The sequence below is a fragment of the Lontra canadensis genome, unplaced genomic scaffold (genome assembly GCF_010015895.1).
Source record: "Lontra canadensis isolate GAN:19392208 unplaced genomic scaffold, GSC_riverotter_1.0 scaffold8, whole genome shotgun sequence".
NCBI classification, from domain to species: Eukaryota; Metazoa; Chordata; class Mammalia; order Carnivora; family Mustelidae; genus Lontra; species Lontra canadensis.
The window spans coordinates 1,692,280-1,714,045 of NW_022631002.1; the positions used below are offsets into that span (position 1 = coordinate 1,692,280).

Genomic DNA, 21,766 nt, shown 5'->3' on the forward strand with positions numbered 1-21,766 from the left:
CAGCCTCCAGGAAAGAAGGGCCCCGCTCCGCGCCCTTGCGGGTTTCCTGGTGTGAAAGCTCCCTGGCAGGTCACCTCGAGCGGCTTCGGGAGGATGCAGCCTGGTGAGCTCACCCCTCCACCCCGTGCACCCCGGGCGTCCTCCCTCCCGCAGCAGAGCCGCCGAGCGCGCCAGCCACCACTAATGTGCCGGAAGGCCTGAGTGTTGGGGATTTGTTGCCTTTGTCTTAATGCAGTTTGGCTCCATCGGAAGTGGCCGCGACGACGGCCAGCTCCCGAGCTCCCTGCACCCTTCCTGCATCTCCCACACACCCGCTGTCTCACCACACAGATGCCTCCGCTTCGGGTCAGGGCCAGGGGTCTCCCGGGAGCCAGGCAGGGCCTGCTTGTGCACATCTGGGCATATCGGTAGAGCCGGGCTTGGCCGCCCACCTGTGCCCCCCGACCCCAGTCCCACCTCCTCTCCTGTCCCAGTCAGGCGACCCACTGTGATGGGTGTGATTTCCAGTTTTCAGCACATGTGGGTAAAATCCCCAGCTGGGTCTGCTGGTGTATTGACTCTTGCTGACCCCCTCCGTTGGCCTGGCCTCGCCTTCAGTCCCCATTTCATGTGTCAGAATGGCCCCCCACGGTCCCAGCACGTGGTTTGTCATATGGATTTATGCTAACTGTACCTCACTTACCTGTTTCCTCTGTGGGATTCTAGAAGGTTCTGTCTGCAGAAAGGGTTTCCCACCTTGGGTAGGCGAGGTGGACTGTGTGGGCACCTAAGTTGGGCTGAAATGGTGGGAGGAGCCTGTAGGAAGGTGTCATTGTGTCTGTAACCTGCACTCTGAAGATAGGGCCCCAGGTGTGCCACAGGTGCAGCAGGGGTGGGGCGGGGCGGGGCGGGGCTGTGGGCAGAGGCTGGCAGGGGGTTGAGATTCATTCATTAAAAGTTCTTTGTGGCACAGGGGTTCCTGGGGGTTCAGTCGGTAAAGCGTCTGCCTTGGGCTCAAGTCGTGATCCCAGGGTCCCAGGATCGAGTTCCGCGTCAGGCAGTGGGGAGCCCTCTCCTTCTGCCGCTCCCCCTGCTCCTGCTCTCTCTCTCTCTCTCTTTTTCTCTCTCTCAAATAAATAAATAAAATGTTTGTGATAACCCAAGGGTGGGTGGGACTGTAGGTGTTCTGGGAGTCAAGAAGCCTGTTCTCAGCCTCTGGCCTTGAACTTGGGAGAGCCCAGAGCAGAACCAGGCCTAGAAGCTGGGAACTGCCGGAGGCTCTGGGCTCCCCTTCCTGGGGGTGCTGGTGTCCCCTGAGGCCCTGTCCTGTGTCACTCACTGTTGCCCTCTGTCCACAGTGCTGCTCACGGCCGTGAACTGCTACAGCGTGAAGGCCGCCACCCGGGTCCAGGATGCCTTCGCCGCGGCCAAGCTCCTGGCGCTGGCCTTGATCATTCTGCTGGGCTTCATCCAGATCGGGAAGGGTGAGTGCAAGCCCGGGGTCCCCGTCCCTAAGTGCCCCTGCCCGGAAGGTTCAGCACTCCAGCACGCACGGTTTCACTTGAGCCGGTCACGCTGTCCGGCGACAGGCACTGACGTCCTTACGGAGACTGAGCAGCGAGTTAAATCCTGAGTGATGGGGAGAAACAGACCCACCCTGGCCCCTCCGAACCCCACTCTCCTACCCACCTGTGAGGGCGGGCGTAGGATGGGGACATGGCCATTTGCAGAGGGACCTCAGGGCTGTGCCTGGCACACGGAGAGTGAGGAGGGATGGAACTGTTACCAAGACAATCACACACGGGGGCCCACATCCCACGTGCATGTTCGATGGGGGGTGGCTGTCTGCCAGGGAGGATATAGGACCTCCCCCAGCCCCAGCATCTTGCCTGCTGACCCTTCCTGCTGTGGGCCACCACCGTCTGACCTTCTAGGTCACCCACGCCATGGTGCTTGGTGGCAGCGTGTCCTCTCCGTGCTGGGGAGGGAAGTATGCGGTTTCCCCGGCGGGGGTGGTCTCTAGCTGATCTCACAGAGAAGCGGCCCGCAGGGTGGTCCTTCAGAGCGGGTCACCACGGGGATGCACAGCCACGTGCACACAGAGGACACACGGAGGCCTGGCCGGTGCCTCACAGCCTCTGTGGTGGCCTCGCTCCATGTCCAAGCGCTCTCCAAGCCCTGGGGTGCAGGAGAGCAGCACCCGTGCCTCCGGCTTAGCGGGGTGCTGGTCGCCTGCTTCACCGAGTCTCGGGGTCAGTGGGAGAGCCAGGGCTAGGGCCGGGTCTGTGCCGCCCATGGTCGCGGGCCAGCCCAGGGCTGCCCCTCATGCGCAGGCTTCTCAGTCCTCTGTGGGCGTCTTCACCCCAGCCCCCACTTCTCACGTGCAGGTTAGCTATGAGTCGAGTGGCTAGAAACCCCGGAACGGCACCGTGTCTGCCGTGTCCTCCAGGCTTCTGCCTGTGATCCCCAGAAACCCATTCTTGCCGTTCTCGGCGCCCCTGCTCCCTTCCTGTCGCGGCCACGCAGGGCACCCCACTTTACAGGAACCCAGCGTCCACAGACCGTGGCCCATGCAGGGGGGACGTTTGTGATTCGGGAGAATTGGGTGCCCGTGGGCCATCTCTGGGGCCAGAGAGAAGCCCACGTGCTGGTCTGCGTTGGCCTGGTAACATGGCAGGGAGAGTCGGGTAATTGAGGCAGACCATCTTTAGCGGACACGGCCCCGGTGTAAAGGCTTCTCATGTGACCCCTGCCCCTCACGAGAACCCAGCACCCACGAGCTACGATCACCACCTGATTTCCAGACCCCTTTCTGGGGCAGGTGGGTCACTGCTTCGGGGGCCAGACCTCCTCCCGGGAGCCCGTCTCCGATCACCCAGGAGATCCTTAGTACCCTCCCAGCCTCAGGGGCGCCGACCAGGCAGTGCTGGGGGGTGGGAGCGGCCCCCAGTTGGGGCTGCTGCTGCTCCGGGGCTCCCACTGCACCCCAGGACTCCAGGGTCCAGCATCTCCTTGATAGGACTGTATCTTTTTCCTTATTCCTTGAGTTCTGAGGACCTGGTCAGGGCTTCCCTGTGCAGCATCGTGAGACAGGCCGGGCGGGACTGTGCGGCCGGGAGACATCCGATAGATCTGCTCGGGAGGGTCTGATTAGCCACAGACAGATGAGGAATGTGGAGGGGGTGACCTGACTTTTGTAAAAACACATTTCAGTCTGAAAAGCAAAGAGCTTTTGTTGGGCTGGAATACCTAATGTGTTTATGATGTTGATGCCGTTGAAACACCCCTCCCCGCCCCAGCCCCTTAAGCAGTTCCTTTCTGAACTCGGGATTCAGTGCTGCGTCTGCAGAATTCTGCCTCCTGGTTTTCTCCAAGAGCTCTGTGTGTTCCCAGATGAATGCCTTCCCTTCTGGGGGACAAATGGTTGTAAAGTGGACCCCCTTCTCCTCCAAGGAGTCTGTGGTCTGACTCTACTTCTCTCGGGCATCCTGCCCGTCTTCCTGGGTCCCCTTGCTGATGGCTGGCGGGAGGGCCTGGATCCTTGGTGCAGGGGCTCGGCTTGACTGTCCCCGGCTGGGTAGCCTCACAGCACAGACCCCACATGCCCTGCTCCCCTAGGCTCTGAGTGCCAGTGTTCTGCCCCAGCCCACCGAGCACCCGGGGGGCCCCAGAGCTGCAGAGGGGGTCTGAGTCCAGCTCACCTATGGTCAGCCCCCAGGCCTCAGCTGGTCTCATTCCCTCGAGACCCGTGAGCTGTCTGCCCTTGTTCTTCCCGCTGCCCTTCACTGGAAATCTGAGGCCCCGAGTGTGACTTGGTGCAAAGCTCTGACAAGGACTTGACCCTGCTGGCCGGGGCTCAGCTCTGGGGTGGGGACACCAGACAGCGCAGAAACAGGAGAATTACAGACAGGCAGATGGGGCGCCAGCCCAGACCAGGACTGAGGGCGGGGTGGGGGGTGCTAGATGAAGGCACAGAGCTAGGAGGACAAAGGGGCCGCTCTGCATGGCCCCAGGCTGGGATCTTGGTGTGGGCGCGGCTCAGCTGCCCTGCGGCTGGGGGTGGGAGGCCGCCCTCGGTGTCGGGCATGCAGGCCTGGCGCCATGCAAGGTGCCTGGATTCGCTCCCAGCATTTTCAGGAGGGGAGACGGAGCTCAGGCCAGCGTTTCAGACCCAGTGGCTCCCGTACGAAGCAGGGCAGGCAAGCAGGGCAGGCTTCCGACGAGCAGGCAGGCGGGGCGGGCAGGCGGGGCGGGCGGAGGCACTGGAGTCCCCTACACGCCCGCTGCCTACACCTGCCTTTGTCCTTTCAGTCTGTGGATTCCTTCTGTGTGTCGCCCCACAGAGACCATGGCCCTGAGGTCGGGCCGTTCCCAAAGCCAAGTAGGCGTTTCTCAGACCAGAGGTGGGAATGGGGTGCTGAAGGCGCGTCCCTCTGCCCAGGTCCCTCCCAGAGGACGCACAAAGGGACCTTGTGGTTCTGCTCGGGCCGCGGCATCGGTGGGAGAGTGGTTTCAGTGCGGACCGCCCCTCGTACAGATAAAATGGCCCGCGGAGCGCTGTCCGCCTCCCACGCCGCATCTGAGCAGGATGTCCTCTGCTGAGGGAGGTCGTGGCAGGCAGAGTCTCCATGCGCCAAGCAGTCCTGCCCCCTACATCCGAGCCCTGTAGCAGCTCGCACGGGTTCACCTGGCTGCCGGGACGTTGGCCCCCAAATGCTGGGGGACATGGGTGTGGTTTGCACAGTGGGCGGAGGCTCCCAAACCCGGCCTTGATTATCTCGTACACCCGGGCACTGTCCCAGCATGATAGGGGCATCTCGAGCAGGGGACGTGTGGGAGACGGCAGGGCGGGAAGGGTGCGCCCTTGCAGTGAGCAGCACCGAGTGGCCTGTCGCTTCTCTTTGTGCTCCCGGGCCTGGCCTCCCCCGATGGAGACTTCAGGGCCCATTTCCCCAGGGCCAGGGTCCTGCCACGGCCGCAGAGCACTGCAGCAGGGGACCGTGCAAGGCTGGGGTTCGGTTCTCTGCTCGGGGCAGCTGGGTCCCAGGACCAGGGAGGGGTCGGGCAGGGCCCTGGGCAGTGTCTGGAGCATCAGGTCACAGGGCTACGGAGGGAAGACTTGTCATGAAGGGGCCATCGGAACTGGCATGGTGGTTTTCCCCTGTGGTCGTTCTTTGATAATTTTTTTAGATTTGTTTGAGAGAGGAAATGTGTGCGGGAGAGGGGCAGAGGGCGAATTCCCAGCAGGTTCCCCCCGAGCGCAGTGCCTGTTGCCCGGCCCCATGCCACGACCCTGAGATCAGGATCTGAGCCGAAATCACGAGTCTGATACTCAACCGACTGAGCCCCTGGGTGCCCCGTTCTTTGGTCATTTTTACTAGAGGCCATTCCCCTGGGCCCTCGCGCATCTGCACTGAGTCAGCGTCCGGAATCGGGACAGACTGGCGATCACGTGCTTTGCTCCTGCCATCCAGCCTGAAAGCCAAGTCGGGGAAGTTGGGGCTCTCCCGCCGCAGCCCTCCGCCTGACCGTGCCCTGGGCCGTGGCAGCCCTGGAGGCCTATGCTGGGCACACTGGTTTCTCAGAGGTCTCTCGCAGCCTGCTCAGTGGGGAGAGGCCCCTTTGCAACTGGGATTTGAGATTCGAAGTAGATCTTGAGGCCAAGGAGCCCATTCCTCCGAGGGTCTAAAAGAGGGTCCCAGGGACAGATGCTGGCCAGGTGAAGAAGCACCAACCAGCCTCCCAGACCCGGATTCTTGCCGCAGCACCGTTCCCAGACACCAGGCAGAGACAGGACAGCACCGCATGCCGGACACGTCCCTCCGGGGTGGGGAAATGGGAGAGAGGAGCCCATGAGCCGGCTGCAGAAAGCCTCCCCTCCTAGCGTGCTGGGCTCTGGCTGGAACAGGAGACCCATTGCGGTGCTTTCTGCCCGAGCCCGTTAAGGGCACCGGTCACACACAGCCCACTCACCAGGTGGGACAGCGCCAAGGCCCCGGGGCCCCACGCAGGACAGCCCATCTTACAGAGCAGGAGCCTGAGGCCAAACACCATTTACTTGGCCAGTGATGGCAAAGGTGGGACCCAAGGCCACAACTTGTCCCAGCCACTCCCGTGAGGCACAGAGTGGAGACCAGAGCATCTGACCCAGACAGAGTGAGGCCTATCAGTCTGTCCGCAGACAGTGTCCTGTTGTCCCCTCGGGGTTCTGGGGAACAGAAGTCCAAACATAGGGCCCTACTCTCTCTGAAATTTGTTTGGGGAGGGAGGTCCCTCCTCGTCTATTCCAGCTTCTGGTGGTCCCTGGCCTTGTGGCTGTGGCACTCGACCATCTCGGTCTCATCCCTGTGGCCCGTTCCTGTGTCTCTGTGTCTTCCAAGGACACTGGGGGGCTTCAGGGCCTACCCTCATCTGTGATCTCGTCCTCACCTTGAGTCTGTCTTCAAACCAGGTCACGTTCGGACGTGCCGGGTTAACAGTTCTTGGGGGACCCTGTTCACATCTCATGACATCAGTGACTGCCCCACAGAACCCCGGAGGGATCAAGTGGGAAAAGAAGCAGAAGCTTCCGGCATGGTGGACGCTCCCCAGTTTGGGGCTGGCTTTCTCACAGTGTCCCCATCCCAGGAGGGGTGCCCCAGGGCTGCTCTGCCTGTGGGAAAGCATGGCGAGGGGGTGGGCCGTCTTGAGGTTCCGGGATTCTCTGCCACTGCCCCCAACTGCCCATTTCCAGATCGCGGCGTAGACAGGCTCCCGGCACCCTGGAGAAGCCGCAGTGAGTGTCTGACCAGACCTTCCCCCCTCGCAGAGGCCAGGTCTCAGGGGACACAGGCAATGTGGGTAGCCCTGGTCCTCCCAGCGCAGGAGCTGGAAGGCTGGCACATTCCCCTGGTGGGAGGAAGGATCACGCCTGTCCCCACATGCACAGAGCTGCTGCTGCCTGTGGCTGTGTCTGTGGGACATGGGGCATTGGGCTTTCCCGGACGGCTGCTCCCTGGGGCCTTGAGCTTTCCCACCCCCGTTACCCCGGTCCGCAAGGGGTCCCAGCGGGTGGGAGGCAGGCCCAGCTTCTGGCTCTGTGCTGACATTCCTGTTCCCAGAGGCCCTTCTGGGGGGGTGCGGTCAGGGGCTGCATTTGGGGCTAGAATAGGCCGACATGAAAGGCCACGGGTTTGGGGGCTCCTGCAGTGCGGGCAAGCCGAGGGCCGGGACCCAGCCTCAGCCGGCGCGCCGCCTCCCCTTGGGGCAGCAGTTAGAGGTACCTCTGGGGTGTGCAGAGCAGAGTGGTCCCAGGGAGTTCCCGCGCCCCCAGTCTCGGAGCCTGCGGAAGGACCTGCACCGTGTCTGCCTGTCATAGCCGTTCTCTGGCCTGCTGTCGGGGCATCAGGTAGCTTGGCACATGGTGGCCCTGGAGGACTGTCGTCATTCATCTGTGTCTGAGACACCCCGTCGGGGGGCCCAGCACAGTCCGCGTGTCTGCTCTAGCAGTGGGAGCGGTGCCCGCGGGCCCAGCATTGGTCACCCATCTCGTGAGCACAGTTCTGCCCCGTGTCGCTGCCATCTGGGGGAGCCGTGCTCAGTTTCCCAGTGTGCTGAGCGGCACTGCCTGCTCCCCCCACCAGACAGCCCCCACCCGGACCTGACCAGCCCGCGTGTCGGGACACTGCCGCATGTGCCCCGCTGCAGCTGGCGGGGGGGGGGGATGTTGAGACCACACGGAACCTCCACGTCTCTTCTACGCCGCACCCTCGCTCACTACTGCTACGACGGCTGGGCAGCTGCTAACACATCCCGACACGGCGGTGTGGCCGTCTCACCCGCCTCCGGCTGGAGCTGGTGGAGATGGGCAGGCGGGCCCTCCTGCCAGCTCTCCAGGCCTCCCCGAAGACCACCTGCTGTTCAGGCTCCAGCCCCAGCAGGACCCCAGGATGGCAAGGGCAGGCGCAGCCACTGTCCCTGAGCAGTCACCCTGGCCACGTGGCTTATGGAGCCAGCAGACCCAGTGCCTGCTCCTTGGTGCCCGTCAAGAAGGAGGGGGCAGCATGCTTGGCTGACGTTGGGTCAGGAGCCTGGAGAAGCTGCGGGTTTCCCTTCTGGGCTGGCGTCCAGCGCAGTCTGAGTCTGAACAAAGCCGGGAGCCCTGCCGGGGGTGCATGCACACGGCCCACTCAGGACAGGTCACTGTCAGGCCTCTTCCTCTGTCCCCGATGTGCAGTGGGGCACGCTGCATCTGGAGAAGGTGGCAGGGGGTGTGACAGCCCCGAGGAACTGGGCAGAGGGTGGGCTGGCGGCCAGGAGCAGTAGCCGAATCCTTGGCAGAGCTTTGCCAGCTGCCCCCACCCGCCCCAAATCCTCCGCACCAGGAGAGAAGCCGGGTCTGGGGACACTGTGGGATCCGGGTGTGCCGTCCCTCTATGAGCCCGATGTCTGCTTTCCTTTGAGGGACCCTAGGCACTTTGGAGGCAGGAAGTGAGGTCTCAGATGGCCAAGGGCGGTCCCAGCAGATGGCTCACCACACTTGTCCTAGGAGGAGAAATCTTTGCGGGCTATTGGGGGGGGCCTGGCCGAGGTCCCCAGTGAGACACTCATCTGTGTTTGGTCAGGGCAGTAGCATGTCCTCGGACTCGCAGACCCTGCAAAATCAGGCTGTAGATCCAGAAAGTGCTGTCGTATGTCAGGAAGTCCAGTCACTGCATGACCGTCTCGGGGAGACGACCGTGTGTCCATGTCCCAGCTTGGAGCTGGTGGCCACAGCGGGAGTGGCACCTGAGGAGGACGTCTCGGTTGTGCAGGACTTGGCAGGCTGAAAGCCCCTGGTTCTTACCTGCAGACCACAGGCCGCAGGTCCCACCTTGAACTTCGTCCCCGTCCCGGCACTGCACCCGCAGTTGCCAGGAACCCTGAGCACCCACATCTCACCCTTCCTGTACCAGCCTGGGTGCTTGCCCCCGAAATTGACCTCTGCTTGGAGTGTCTCCGAGCCGCATGTGTGTGCGCAGCGTCACTAACTCGGGGGCGGGGGGGGCAGTTCTAACGACTGCACCTGCCCGCGCATCTGCGTCACAGCGGAGGGAAGATGCGTAGTTTGAACCATACGTGACACATGCGCGTATGTTCTAGTAGGAAGAGGGGCAGGTTCGTGAGACAGTCTTAGGTTCCAGACACGCGTGCGCCACGTGTGAGGGGTCCTTCCGCAAAGCCTCCCGTGCTCCAGAAGCAGCTCTGGGGACCTGCGGCCCTCGCAAGCTCCTACGGAGGGTGGGTGGTCTCAGCGGGCTCCCCAGGCTCTTAGGGGCACCTCCAGGAGGTGTCGGGTGGTGTGGACGGCACACGCGGTCCCCAGAAGGGAGTCTCCCGTCGTGGTCCTAGATCCCACTGTGGGGATCCGGGGGCAGGTGGCCTGAGCCTCTGGGTCCCTGGCTTCTGGCCAGCAGAAGCACGTGGACAAGGCCGTGGGGTTTGGTGGAGCTCTGCAGAAGTGGGGTGCGTGGCAGAACCTTCCTGTGGGCACCACCAGGAGGGAGCCGCGGGGGGCTCCAGGCACTCTCCTGGGTGCTGTTGAGTGAAAGGTGAGCAAAGGTGAGCCGTCCTGAGCCCGTTCTCGGCACGGCCCCCGCCCACCCAGCCTGCTGACCACCCTGTGACCAGGCAGTCTGAGGACCTGGGCCTCCAAGACAGGTCACACGCGGGCAGTGTGTGAGGGGGCGGCCGCCCCGGGGCCAAGCAGTCTATCCCGAGACCTCGGCCAGGTTCCCCCCCACACACACCTGTGGGGTCAGGACGAACAAGGCCGAGGGCGGAGTCCGGAACACGGAGGAGGTCGGAGCTGCTCTGAAGTGCAGGCTTCTACTGGGTGGGGTGACAGGGTGCGACAGCAGCTCCCTTCCTCAGTCCCCTCTACAAGCCCCCTCCCCTGCTCATTGTGTCCTGTTCCTGGAGTGACTGAGGCCCCTGGTGGGAAGTGTGGGAGACCTTGGGCTCCTGGGGGTGTCTGCAGATCATGGCTTTGTGCTGGGGCCACATCCCTGCCTCACCCTGCAGTGCCTGGGCCGATGGCTTCTTAGCTGGCAGTTACACGGGCCTTCGCAGGCAGAGCCATAAGGACTCTGTTAGAAACGTCCCCGAACTAACGAGCTGTCCACACCTGACCAAGAGTGCAGTCCCGCCCCCAGCTGTGTGTGCCTGGCAGGTGGCCACAGCCAGGTGGGCTGAGTGACCGGCCATGTCCCGAGTCCTTGCGGCAGCTGTCCCCAGAGCCGGGGCGCTGGGAGCACTGGAGAAGCATGGGGCTCACGGGCAGGCTGGCCCCTCATTACGGAGCAGGTGGTTCTGGGCCTGAGCATACTAGGCTGAGCGTCAGAAAGAGCCTGATAACCAGGATCCCCCCCAAGACCCCCATTCCCCTTCATGTGTGCCAGCGTGGGTGGTGGACGCAAACCACTGTCCCCTGAGACCTGGATATGCCCTTAGGTGGAGAAAGGGTCTTCACGGTTGTATTTGAGGAAGTGTGAGACGGGACCATCCTGGTTCGGGATGGGCCCTAAATCCAGTGACAGGCATCCCAGTAAGATAGAGGGGAGACCCAGCAGAGAAGCCACAGGAGGACGGGCAGACACTGGGGTGGTGTGACCACACATCAGGGCCCCCTGGGCCGCTCTCGGTGGAAACGGTCAGCAGAAAGGTGGATGGAGCCCCACTGGGCCCTGCTGTCATCTGTCTGGGCAGACACCAAGGCTGCGATGCCCCCAGGGATGGCTGTCCGGGAGGTGCCGTCCCTCACAACCCCATCACTTCATACCATCACCATCTCTGGGGCAGGCAGGTTCCAGGGACACATCTGAGTCACCGGCGAGAAGTTTCCTGCTGATGCTTGCCACCAGGTCACGCTGTGAACGCTGTCCCACTGCGAGGAACCTGGCTCTAGGGTCAGCAGCCCAAGATCCTCCCAGCACGAAGGGGGCGCCAAGACTGCAGCCCAGGTGTCCCTGACCTGGGTTCGTGTCACGGGCTCTGCGGGGGGTGTCCTCCGAGATGACCTGGGCTGACCAGCCCCACTTCTGCCCCGATGAGCCGCAGGTGGGCGCACACGGGCCCCCACCTCCACTCGTGGGCGTCCTGCCCCTCAGCACATAGTCCGCTGGGCTTGGAGTGATCGAGGGTCTGCAGCACTGCCTCCCCGCTCGCGGGGCGTCTTGGGGGCCGTCCCCCGGGTCCCCTGTGCCTGCTCGCTCCTGGCCCGAGTGTAAGCGTGGGAGCGCTGGCAAGGCAGTTTAGCAGGTGCATCCAATTTGCTGCCATGGAAAGCCTTCACCCCAGCATTTCTGTTTGTGCCTGAATTTTGCTCCAGGAACATTCCAGAAGTTGCGGTGTGACCTCCTTGCAGTGCTCTCTAACCCAGCATTCCCTTCTGTCTGTCGGGCCTTTGCCAGGTGACGTGTCCAATCTGGATCCCAAGTTCTCGTTTGAGGGCACCAAGCTGGACGTGGGGAACATCGTGCTGGCGCTGTACAGCGGCCTCTTTGCCTACGGGGGATGGTAGGTTCTAGAATGTCAGGGTCTTTGGGCTTGGGACACACCGGCTGGGTGGGCTCCCAGGTGTCCAGGAATCAGGTCTCTCGGCCACCCGCAGGCAGTTCTGGGGAACACAGCCAAGGCTGTGGAGCTGCTGCTAGCCCTGCGCACCCCGGAGAGGCACAGACATGCGCCCGTGTAGCCGTGGGCACTGCTCACGGCGAGCCCGCTTCCTGCAGGCGGCCCTCTGCTGACCGGCGTGGAGCACTCAGGCTCCAGGTGCTGGGCTTGGTGGTCCTTGACCACTCCCCACCAGGAGCGAGGTGCTTCCCTGCAGCTCTGGCCAACGCCTTCTATCCCCTTGGGTCCCCAGCCATGGCCTCTGCTCTCGGGGCAGGCTGTCCTGAGCCACAAGAGTGGCCGTGGTGGGCGGGCAGGCACAGAAGGTGCCGGAAAGGGTCAGGTAGCAGCCGGGGAAGCCGTGGAACCAGCTCAATGTGGCAGCACTTTCCCTGCGGACACGGAAGCCTGTGGGGGGCTGCCCTTCGGGTCTCTTTCCCCACATGGCCCCTGAGCCTGCCCGTGCGTGCTCGGAGTGGACGGGAGGAGCTGCGCACGCAGCGGGTCTGTGTGGGGCAAGGTGCACGGGGTGTCCCTCCCCCCTCGGGCTGGGCTGTGCCTCTGCCTCAGAGACGGTGCTGGCTGCCTGGGGCGGGGAAACAGACTGCATTGGAGGCCAGGCCCAGGGGGGTGGGCAGTGCTGACTTTGCTCAGGACGCGGGGCCCCTTGCTGCTCACCAGTGGGGGGGGGGCCCGCACATGGGTTAGGGACCCCCACTCCACGGGCCCAGAACAGCCAGGAGGGGCTCCCTTGGGATCGGTGTTGTTTTCCCTAAGCGTTGTGTGAGGGACGTGTGGTGAAATTCTGCTCTCAATTCTAGGAATTACTTGAATTTTGTTACAGAGGAGATGATCAATCCCTACAGGTACGAGCACGCACAGACTTGTGTTACCGTAACGCGAGAGGAGGAGGAAGCCTGGTTATGTCTCAGCCAGCTCCGGGCGGGCCTTGGAGGGGCAGGAGGGTCGCTGGGGCGGGGTGCCGCCCTCACGGTGGCCGTGTGACCTGGAACCAGGCTCCCCCGGGGGCCCGGGGCTGGAGCGGCGGAATCCCTGGCCCAGGTTCACACCGCCGCCCTCCTGCCAGTTTCCAGCCCCCCATGTGGTGGAAGGGGCAGCCGCTCCTCACCCTCTGGTCCGGCCCATGCCAGGCTGCCCTTGGATGACATCCGCCTCCCCTTCCTTGCAGAAACCTGCCCCTGGCCATCATCATCTCCCTCCCCATCGTCACCCTGGTGTACGTGCTGACGAACCTGGCCTACTTCACCACACTGTCCACAGAGCAGATGCTGACGTCGGAGGCTGTGGCCGTGGTAAGATGCCACCCGAGCAGACCAGGCCCCTGCGAACCGCTCCCTCCTCGGGAGGGTTGAGTGGCGCTTTGCCAACCCCCGGAAAGAGTGGGCGCTGGCCCTTAACTCCGGGTCCCCCTGAGACTCGGGAGTCTGCCGCACGCCAGGGCCCGGCCTCCCCCAGCCCAGGTGTGGGCCAGCACGAGGGAGCCATCTAGGCGTGGGGGAGGGGTGAGTCCCCGGTGAGCGACACCTCCAACCCTGAGCGTGGGGCGGAGCTGCTGGGAGCCTGAGCCTCCTGCACGGGCGCCGTGGACCCTGGGCTTATTGGATGTGGCATTCCCGGGCCCAGCAGAGGTGGCCCCCAGACCCGGTGGACTCAGCTATGGCAACACGCAACCCCTTCTTCTGAATAAACACCCAGTTCTGCTCTTGGGCGGCGGGACGACGCTGGGGGCCCAGCCAGAGACGGCCGCGCTCCTTTCCCTTGAACGGATGTGCTGGTGTGGGGACACGGTGCCCAGGGACCCCCGGCATCCTGCAGCGGGGACAGGTGCCTGAGGGTATGGATGAGGACTGAGGCACAGCGCCCCATGCTGACCCAGGTCCTGTCCCTGGGGCTGCCCCCAAGGTCCAGACCCCAGGAGGCCACTCTGAGTGCAGACATCTCACGATGAGCCCGTGGGAAGCTGTGTAGGCAGAAGCGTGCCGGGGCCTGGCTGTGAGGATGGCCGCGTGGCCTGTTGTCCGGGCAGAGAGCTGGGGGCACTGGGCTGGGCCCTGGGGCTGAGGGGCTCATGCTCCCCGTCTGCCTAGGACTTCGGGACCTACCACCTGGGCGTCATGTCCTGGATCATCCCCGTCTTCGTGGGCCTGTCCTGCTTCGGCTCCGTCAATGGGTCCCTCTTCACGTCCTCTCGGTGAGCCCCTACCTGGACCCGCCGCATCCCCCGGGCCCTGGGGCGCAGGGGAGGCCACCGCACACCACCTTCTGACGTGCGCTCCGAGTCTCATTCTGGCACGTTTGAGGGGTACAGAAACAAGGGAACCACGAACCCCCCTCTTCCCCCAGCCCCCGGCTAGAGGTGACCCAACCATGTCCTTCTGGACTCTTCCTTGTGTTCATTTCGAAACCCTGGCCGGCTGAGCCCCTCAAGGATGCCGGGAAGCCCCCACAGGCAGCCGGCGCTTGGGCATGGGCCCTCTCCACTCCCTGCCCTGCCGAGGGTGTGTGGGGAGGGGGCTGAGCGCCCGCTCCTACGTCCACAGGCTGTTCTTCGTGGGAGCCAGGGAGGGCCACCTGCCCTCCGTCCTCTCCATGATCCACCCCCAGCTCCTGACGCCCATGCCGTCCCTTGTCTTCACGGTAAGTGGGCCGTGCCGTCCGCGCCCTGTCCTCTGTCCGTCCGGCTCCGCGTGCTGTCCGCAGCCTGCACACTTGCCAACGTGGAGACATGAATAATTAGCACGAGTGCTTCCTCATGTCACGCTTCATACGTGACACGCTTCATTTTTCTTTTTGAGTTTTTATTTCCAAAAATTACGCATAGTAGTTGTGATCCAGAAGGCTTGGGAACGGTGTGGAAGCGTGTGGGGCGGGGGTGTCGGAGCCAGCTGTGCGCGGGCCACTCCCAGGAGCCCCGCGCCTTGTCCACGGGGAGGGGGTGACCGCAGGCGGGGAGGGGTGACTGCGGGCGGGGAGGGGGTGTCCGCGGGCGGGCCGCGCGCTCCGCGTGTGCTCGTGTCCCAGCCCGGCCTTGCTCTGTTCGCAGTGCATCATGACGCTGCTGTACGCCTTCTCCAGAGACATCTTCTCTGTCATCAACTTCTTCAGCTTCTTCAACTGGCTCTGCGTGGCCCTGGCCATCGCCGGGATGCTATGGCTCCGCTACCAGAAGCCTGAGCTGGAGCGGCCCATCAAGGTGAGCAGCCCACCGGCCGGGGCTCTGTAACCACGAGGCTCCATGCCTAGTGGCCCGTGGCCAGGCAGGCCGCCATCCCACCCTTCCCTCCACCAATCAGGGGTGAGGGCACTCTCTCCAGAACATCCCGGAGAGGCCCGAGTCAGATCTCTGTGCACGTGCTTCTGAGCTAGACAGGGAGCTAGTTCACGTCGTGGCCGTAACCAAGAACTCTGGGGCCGACCGCACGCTTCCAGGTGTGGCAGTTTGTCACTGAACAAATGAGACCGTACGTGCCTTAGAGCTACTGTTCCAAAGAGGGCAGAGCGATAAGTGAGACCCCCACATGCCAGGTTGGGGGGTGCCGAGCGCTGCAGGGCAGGGGGCCAGGTGAGGCCCCAGCGCGGGAGGGAAGACCAGCTGGGGTGCGGGTGGAGGTACCTCCCCTGGCTGTGGCCGTCCCAGGAGAAAGCAGGGTGCTGGCCTTTGTCTGCTCAGGCCTCGGGTACAGCTTCCCAAGGGTGACCCTGTCTCTCCCAGGAGGGCAGCCATGAAGGCCCTGTGAGCACGTCAGCCATGGCCCAACCCTCTTGTCGTGGCCATTGGGCAGCCGCCGGCCAGCAGCTCCTGTCCCTTGTCCAGCTCGTGCTGGTGCGTGGTCCTCGCAGTGGGCACCTGTCCATGAGCCTCCTCCTTGGCAGAGAGCCTAGCAGGGCCTGGGACGGGTTCTTCTGGGGGGACACAGTCAACCTCAGTGGCGGGATCAGCTCGGCCCTCGCTTGTGGTGGGGGGCGCTGCCCCACTGGGGCCAGGCGGCCAGGGTGGCATGCCCCGTGGGCTGAGTGGGACCCTCGCTTGTCCCTCATGCTCTAGAGTTTCTTCCAGTGTGTAGACAACCCGGCAGAAGGCTCGGGGAGCAGACGTGGGATGAGAGTCCCGGGAGCGGCTGCCAGCTGTGGGTGTGGCTGCAGCTCCGCGGCCTTGAACGCTGTGTGTGGGCCGTGTGCACATGGGGCACAGACCACAGCCCACCTGCCCACAAAGGGCTCTCTGAGGAGGCGGGTACTGCTGTGGGATTCGTGGGCGGCCACGGTCTTCCCAGAAGCGCCGGGCCCCTCCCTTGAGTGACCGCGGGTCCGGGGCTGAGCAGGCCTCCACCCTGTGATGGAACCAGGAGGCTGACCTTCTCTGACCTCGGGAAGCCGCAAGGGCCCGACCTGGCTGTGTCTGCGCTCCGTGTGCTCAGAGCAGTTCCTGTGTGGCTCTGCACTGAGGGCGGGTGGAGCTCCCCATTGCCGACTCAGAAAACCATGCAGGTCGGAGCCGGTGGAGGCCAGAACAGGCCCCAGAGGTCAGAGCTGCTCTGAGCTCGGCTGCGACCCAGCGGCGCAGGAGTGGCTCAGAGCGGGGGATGCAGGGGGTGCCTGGGGGTGGGGGTCCCAAGGGAAAAGACTCCTCCGGCGAGGGTCTGCATTCGGCAGGGTGGACGGGACTCGGGGCAGCGGGCAGTGGGGGGTGTGGGGTGGGAGGTGGGGGCACAGGCAGCTGATGTCAGTGCCTGCTCCGTCCCCATCCAGGTGAACCTGGCCCTCCCGGTGTTCTTCATCCTGGCCTGCCTCTTCCTGATCGCGGTCTCCTTCTGGAAGACCCCCGTGGAGTGCGGCATCGGCTTCACCATAATCCTCAGCGGCCTCCCCGTCTACTTCTTCGGGGTCTGGTGGAAAAACAAGCCCAAGTGGCTTGTCCATGGCATCTGTGAGTGTCTCTGCACCCCAGGGCCCCAGGGCTGGCCTCAGCTCCCCCAGCCCCCCGCCCCCACCCCAGACCCCAGACCCCAGACCCCAGAGCAGGGCCGTCTGCAGCTCTGGTCTAACCCCCCCCATCCAGGAGCAGAGGAGCTCCCACTGGGCCAGGGTCAGCCAGGGGCGGTGAGGGGTGTGTGAGGCCCTGGCTTTGGGGTCAGCAGTGAGGTGTTCTCAGAGCTTTGGGGTGCTGTGGCCTGCTTGGCGGTGGCGTCCGGCCCACGTATCGCAGGGATTAGGCGCTCAGCGCGGCGCCTGCTAATCTCAGAACAAGGGATTCCCGGGGACGGGGCTGCGATGGCCGAGTCATGAAATCCCAGCAGCTTAAGCACAGCCGGTTGACCTAGAAAGGCAGAGAAGGACCCCGGGATGCCGTCCTGGGCTCCCTTCACCAGCCAAGCTCAGGCCCATGACTGAAATCACGTCGAATGTGGCAGGCTTCGGGAAAGTCAGGGCGTCCGCAGGCCTGCGCCCTAGTCACCCCGGGCCAGGCGACCGTCCTGCGTTCTGTCTGGCACCGCCTGCTGGTCATTTGGTGCAGCTTTGCTTCCAGCCCAGCCCATTGGCTCCCTGTCAGTCATCTTCCAGAACACGCCACCCCGGGGGCCTGGAGCAGGAGCCCCCCCATCCGGAAATGAGTGCTCGCAGAGGCCGCGGGCAGAGGGTGTTGGCTGGGCCCCTGGACAGGCCAGCCTGCAAGTGGCGGTCACCCCGAGGAGGCCGTGCCCACCCCCTCCACCCCAGTGCGGCTCCCAGGAGCCCCGGGCTCGGACCTGGGCTGAGGCTGAGGTGCCTCCCACAGCATTCTCCGCCTCTCATCGGGCTGGCGTGCGGGCTGGCGCCCCACTGCGGGGAGACCCGAGGGCCCCGGGCAGCTGTGCGCGCACTAGGAGGTTCCGGAAGGAACTCAGGGTCTCCGGCTGCTGGTGCAGCTGCGGGAGGTGTGGCCACGGGGGACGGGGCGAGCTGCAGCCCATGCCGCCCACTCCCGGTGGTGTCCCCGAGCTAACTCCCGTGTCCCCCCGCCTCGCAGTTTCCACGACAGTCCTCTGCCAGAAGCTCATGCAGGTGGTGCCCCAGGAGACGTAAGCCAGAAGGACCTAGAAGCTGCCGGAAAGAAAACGCACGAAGATGGTGTTGGAGCATCTCACCCTTGAACAGCGACTCCGGTCCCGTCATCCAGGCAGCTCAGCTGAGGGCCCCACACCGTCCCTCCACCGGGTCGGGGGCTGGGGCCCCAGTGCAGACTGGTACGACTTTAGTCCCAGAAAGCGAACTTTTGTCTTCACTCCACGAGCGTAGCGCCAAGAAGAGGCCGGGCCCCTGACCCACCACAGGCTGCTCGTCCGCTGGGGCCTTCTTCTTTCAGCCTTTGTTTATTTGTATTAATTTTTTAACTTAAATTTGGGGTCAAGTTGACACCACTAAGATGATTATTTTCTAAAGAAATGAGGGGGAATAGTGAGAGTTTTGCCCTCTGCCCCCTGCAGCTTGACTTGCCTGCGAGGGCCCCAGGCGTGTGGTGGGGTGCGGTGCCCGGCCCAGCACAGGCTTCCAGGAAGGGGGGATCCTGAGTCCGCGGCACTCCGGGCCCAGGAGCAGAGCCACCGAGACTCAGGCCTCACTGTGCGGACCTCCGAGTTGCACTGACAGACAGACGGCAGCCCAGACCGCGCGCTTGGCTTTCTTTTGTTGTTGTTGTTGTAGATGTAGTGACTTTAGCAAAAACTAATCTCGGGACTTAGTCTCTTTGCCTTAAAGATCCAAGGGTGGATCCCTCCCCGACCCCCAGAAGAGAAAAGAGAAGGTCACTAGAACAGCTGCCTTCCGAGAGTAACCCCAGCCCCGGCTCAGCGGAAGGCAGGTTCCTGCACCTGGTGTCTGCAGCTGGCGGGGGCCCCGGGCAGAGGTCACGGGCGCCCAGACAATCCCAAGCTCCCACCCGTGTGCGCCACCTGGGACGGCAGAGCAGGGCCAGCATCTGGGCTAGCTTCCGGCTCCATACGTCCCGCCCTGGACACCCATGTGAGCTGAGGCACAACACGGGATGACCCTGGGCTGTTCCATATCCGGTACCGGGACTGAACGAGAGGTTTTCCGGGCAAAGACTCGCACTGGAAATCTAGAAGCGGCCAGGCAGGAACGGCTGACACCATGATGGGGAATGCTGAAGGGCTCCCTAGCCGGGTAGTCCCTCAAGACAGTCTCCTCCCAGGGCCTGAAGAACCAACCCCGGGAAGGCTCCCGTAGCTGGCTGGGGCTCCTGGCGCGGGAGCCCCCCAGTCCCCCCTGCATGGCCCTTCCCAGGCCAGACTCCACTGCTGCGAAGCTGGGGCTGCTGTCGCTGCACCTGCTCCCGGGGCTGCCCTGCCTCCTTGGGCTTTTGTCTTTGTGGTGCCCGTGGTGCTTTCCCAGGGGCGGCCGCTGGGGCCAGTGCGGGCTGTAGCCCAAGATGCCGCTTCAGCCCCCAAGGGCCGCGTGAGCTTGGCGTGGTCGGCCTGCCACCATCCATCTGGGCTCCAGGACCCAGAGCAGCCTGAGCTGCCTGGGAGGCCGAGAAGTCAGCCTGTTGTCCAGCTGTCCTGCTTTGTGCCCGAGTGCTGGCTCTGGGCGGGTGCAGGGAGCCCATGGGGGCCTTCCCGGGGTGGCCTGCAGGTGGGTGTGGGGAATCGGGGCATGGTTGCCCCTGCCCCTGGGGGACTCCCCTGCCCTCAGACACCAGGCGGTGCTTCCACGGCGGCCTTGGGCCGAGGCAGAAACTCCGCTCCTCCTGCCCCTTTGTGCTGACAGGCGTCCCGGGCACGTGTATCTGTCCAGCTTCGATTTTTTTTCCTTGTAAAGCAAACCCTGCCGTAAGCAGCAAGTGTTTGTTCGTGGACCTGCTGTTTTCTCCTGTCCTAATGTGTCACTAATTTAAAGGATGCCGTGGCACCTTGTGTATCTCTCTGTGGGGCTGAGGACCACCCTTGCCGCACGGTGTTCCCGCTGTCCTGGCGGCCACGTCAGCCCGGCCGGGATGCCTGCTGCAGATCGGCGTGTGTGGCTAACGTCTCTTTTCCCGTCGGTGGCTAACCTTTTGCACTTGGTGGGGAGTTCTAGAGATTTTGTGTGTGGGGTTTTTCGTTGGTTTTTGAAGAAAAATGATCAGAATCTTAAGTTCTGCTTGTGGTTTCCTGTGTCCTTTGTTCGGCGCCAGACCCTGGGTGCGGGGGTGACCCTGGGTGTTGTCCCCGCGGGGGTGGCCGATCGGGCACCTGTTGGCACACCTTGTTCATTTGCAGACGTGGCCGGCAGCGTGGGAGGGCCCACCACAGTGGCCACAGCCCCCTGGCTTGGGACGGGCGGTGAAGGCCAGGAAGGAGGCCAGGGGACGCTGAGCCAGGGTTCAGAGGGGCTGTTGCAGTCAAAATGGGGGAGAGTATGGCCTCCGGCCTACAGGCGGCTGTGGCTACTGCCGGTCCGACACCGGGAGGGCAGGGAAGGCTCTAGCTTGGGGCCAGGAGGGAGGCTGAGCCCCAGAGCAGAGCAGGACTGAGGGCCGCGGCACTCTCCACGGACCCACGGACATGCTGTGTTCTGAGCATCAACGTTGGAACAGGGCCTCGAGGACAGGCAGGCGAGGGTCTGCCAAGGTCGAAAGGGCTTCGTGGGGTGGCCACGGCCAGAACCTTGGGACTGCAGGTCTGGGTGCAGTGAAGGGTTTCTGCCCCATTCCTCAGACGGGCTCGGCAAGGGGAGTGCGACCCGATCCAACCCAAGAACACCAGGGCCTCCTGACCCCGTGTGGGCAGGGCTGCCCAGAGCTGCTGACCCTGCCGGACGCCTTCCCACCCTGCCCCGGGAGGCCAGGTGCCCACAACGGTCCGTACCCCACACACACACACCCACACAATCTGCTCCAGGGAGCCCCGCTAAACTCAGCTCATGATGCATCCAGGAGCGCATAGAAATCCCACATCCCCTTGCCAGGGGAGCAGGTGGGAAACCTGTGGCTCTGGCCCCAGCCCGGGGACAGCTGTCCTTCCACTGAAGGATGGTTCTCAAGCCAACCCACCACAATGGACCCCACTCTTCCTCTGAGGGGTGGGGAGAGGGACGTAGGGGCAGGGAGACCAGAGGGCAAGGCTTGGAGCAGGGAGAGAGGTCCACGGGGTGGGGGGAGTGCTACTAAGCATCCCCTCCACGCTGGACTTCCTGCGGGTCCCCAATTCCTAGGAAATCCTGCTGGCTCACCAAATTCTCCAGGTGCTTGTATGGAGAGCTGGCGAGGGGGCGAGGGGGGTCAGACCCGCCTCAGTGAGATGGTTACCCATGCCTGTGGAATTGGCCGGAACCACTGTGGGTGTAGGGTTTCTGCAGGCTGTGGAAATAGGGGTCCGGTGAGGGAAATGGGGATTCTGAGCCAAGTTGGAGGAGATGGGGTGACCTTGGGGCCAGGTGTGAGAGCTCGGGAACCTCGGGGTGTCCCCAGGACCCCAGGGAGGGAGTGTGTGCCTGCATCCAGACAAGACCCTTTCTGAGCATCCCAAATACAGGACCCTTCTGTGGGCTCGAGTCCCGCAAATCCTTGCCCTGCCCCACAACACCCCCAGGGAACAGGCTCCAGAGACAGCGAGGGTGGGTGCGGCACCCATGAAAGCGGGCAGACCCTGCCCCCCACATGCACACAGGTTGTCCGCACCAGCGGTGTGGCTGGGGACCCAGGCGCCCTCCCCCTGTAGAGCAAAGGCTCTGAATTCCCGCATGCCAAGCACACGAGTGCTGCTCTCTGCGCTACCTGGGGTCCAGTTCAGGCAAGACCCAGAATCTTCTCTCTCCGCCGGAGGGTGACTTCCTGCCGCCAGCAGGAGCCCGGCCGTGTGATTAAAGTCAGAGGTTTGCAGCACACACGCCTGCAGCGCCCGGCTGACCAGGTCACTCACAGAACGAGCCTCTACCCTTTCCCCCGTCCAGGTCAGAGAGGGCACAGAAGGCTCCAGAAGCTCCCTCTCCCTCAGCAGCCTCTGCAGTGTCTGGAGCATGGCACGTGGCCCCCGGGAGGCTCTCCTCCCCCCCCCAGAGGAGGGCTCGGGGCCCAGAGTCAAGGTGTGGGTCCATCCCTGCCCATGTGTGGTCCACCCGACCCTCCCGGGGGAGGTCACCTTCTGAAGCCCCTTGACAG

General features: G+C 63.8%; 1 protein-coding gene across 1 annotated transcript in view; it reads left to right on the forward strand.

The window, feature by feature from the left end:
* Positions 1 to 17,936, forward strand: part of SLC7A5 (solute carrier family 7 member 5) — a 29,852-nt gene extending 11,916 nt beyond the window's left edge. The window contains exons 2-10 of the mRNA XM_032853791.1: positions 1,338 to 1,463; positions 11,409 to 11,514; positions 12,432 to 12,476; positions 12,800 to 12,923; positions 13,719 to 13,822; positions 14,172 to 14,268; positions 14,675 to 14,824; positions 16,381 to 16,558; positions 17,639 to 17,936. Of these exons, the coding sequence (XP_032709682.1) occupies positions 1,338 to 1,463; positions 11,409 to 11,514; positions 12,432 to 12,476; positions 12,800 to 12,923; positions 13,719 to 13,822; positions 14,172 to 14,268; positions 14,675 to 14,824; positions 16,381 to 16,558; positions 17,639 to 17,694 (986 nt within the window). The 3' untranslated portion in view covers positions 17,695 to 17,936. The remainder of the gene's footprint in view (positions 1 to 1,337; positions 1,464 to 11,408; positions 11,515 to 12,431; positions 12,477 to 12,799; positions 12,924 to 13,718; positions 13,823 to 14,171; positions 14,269 to 14,674; positions 14,825 to 16,380; positions 16,559 to 17,638) is intronic.
* Positions 17,937 to 21,766: the final 3,830 nt, after the last annotated feature.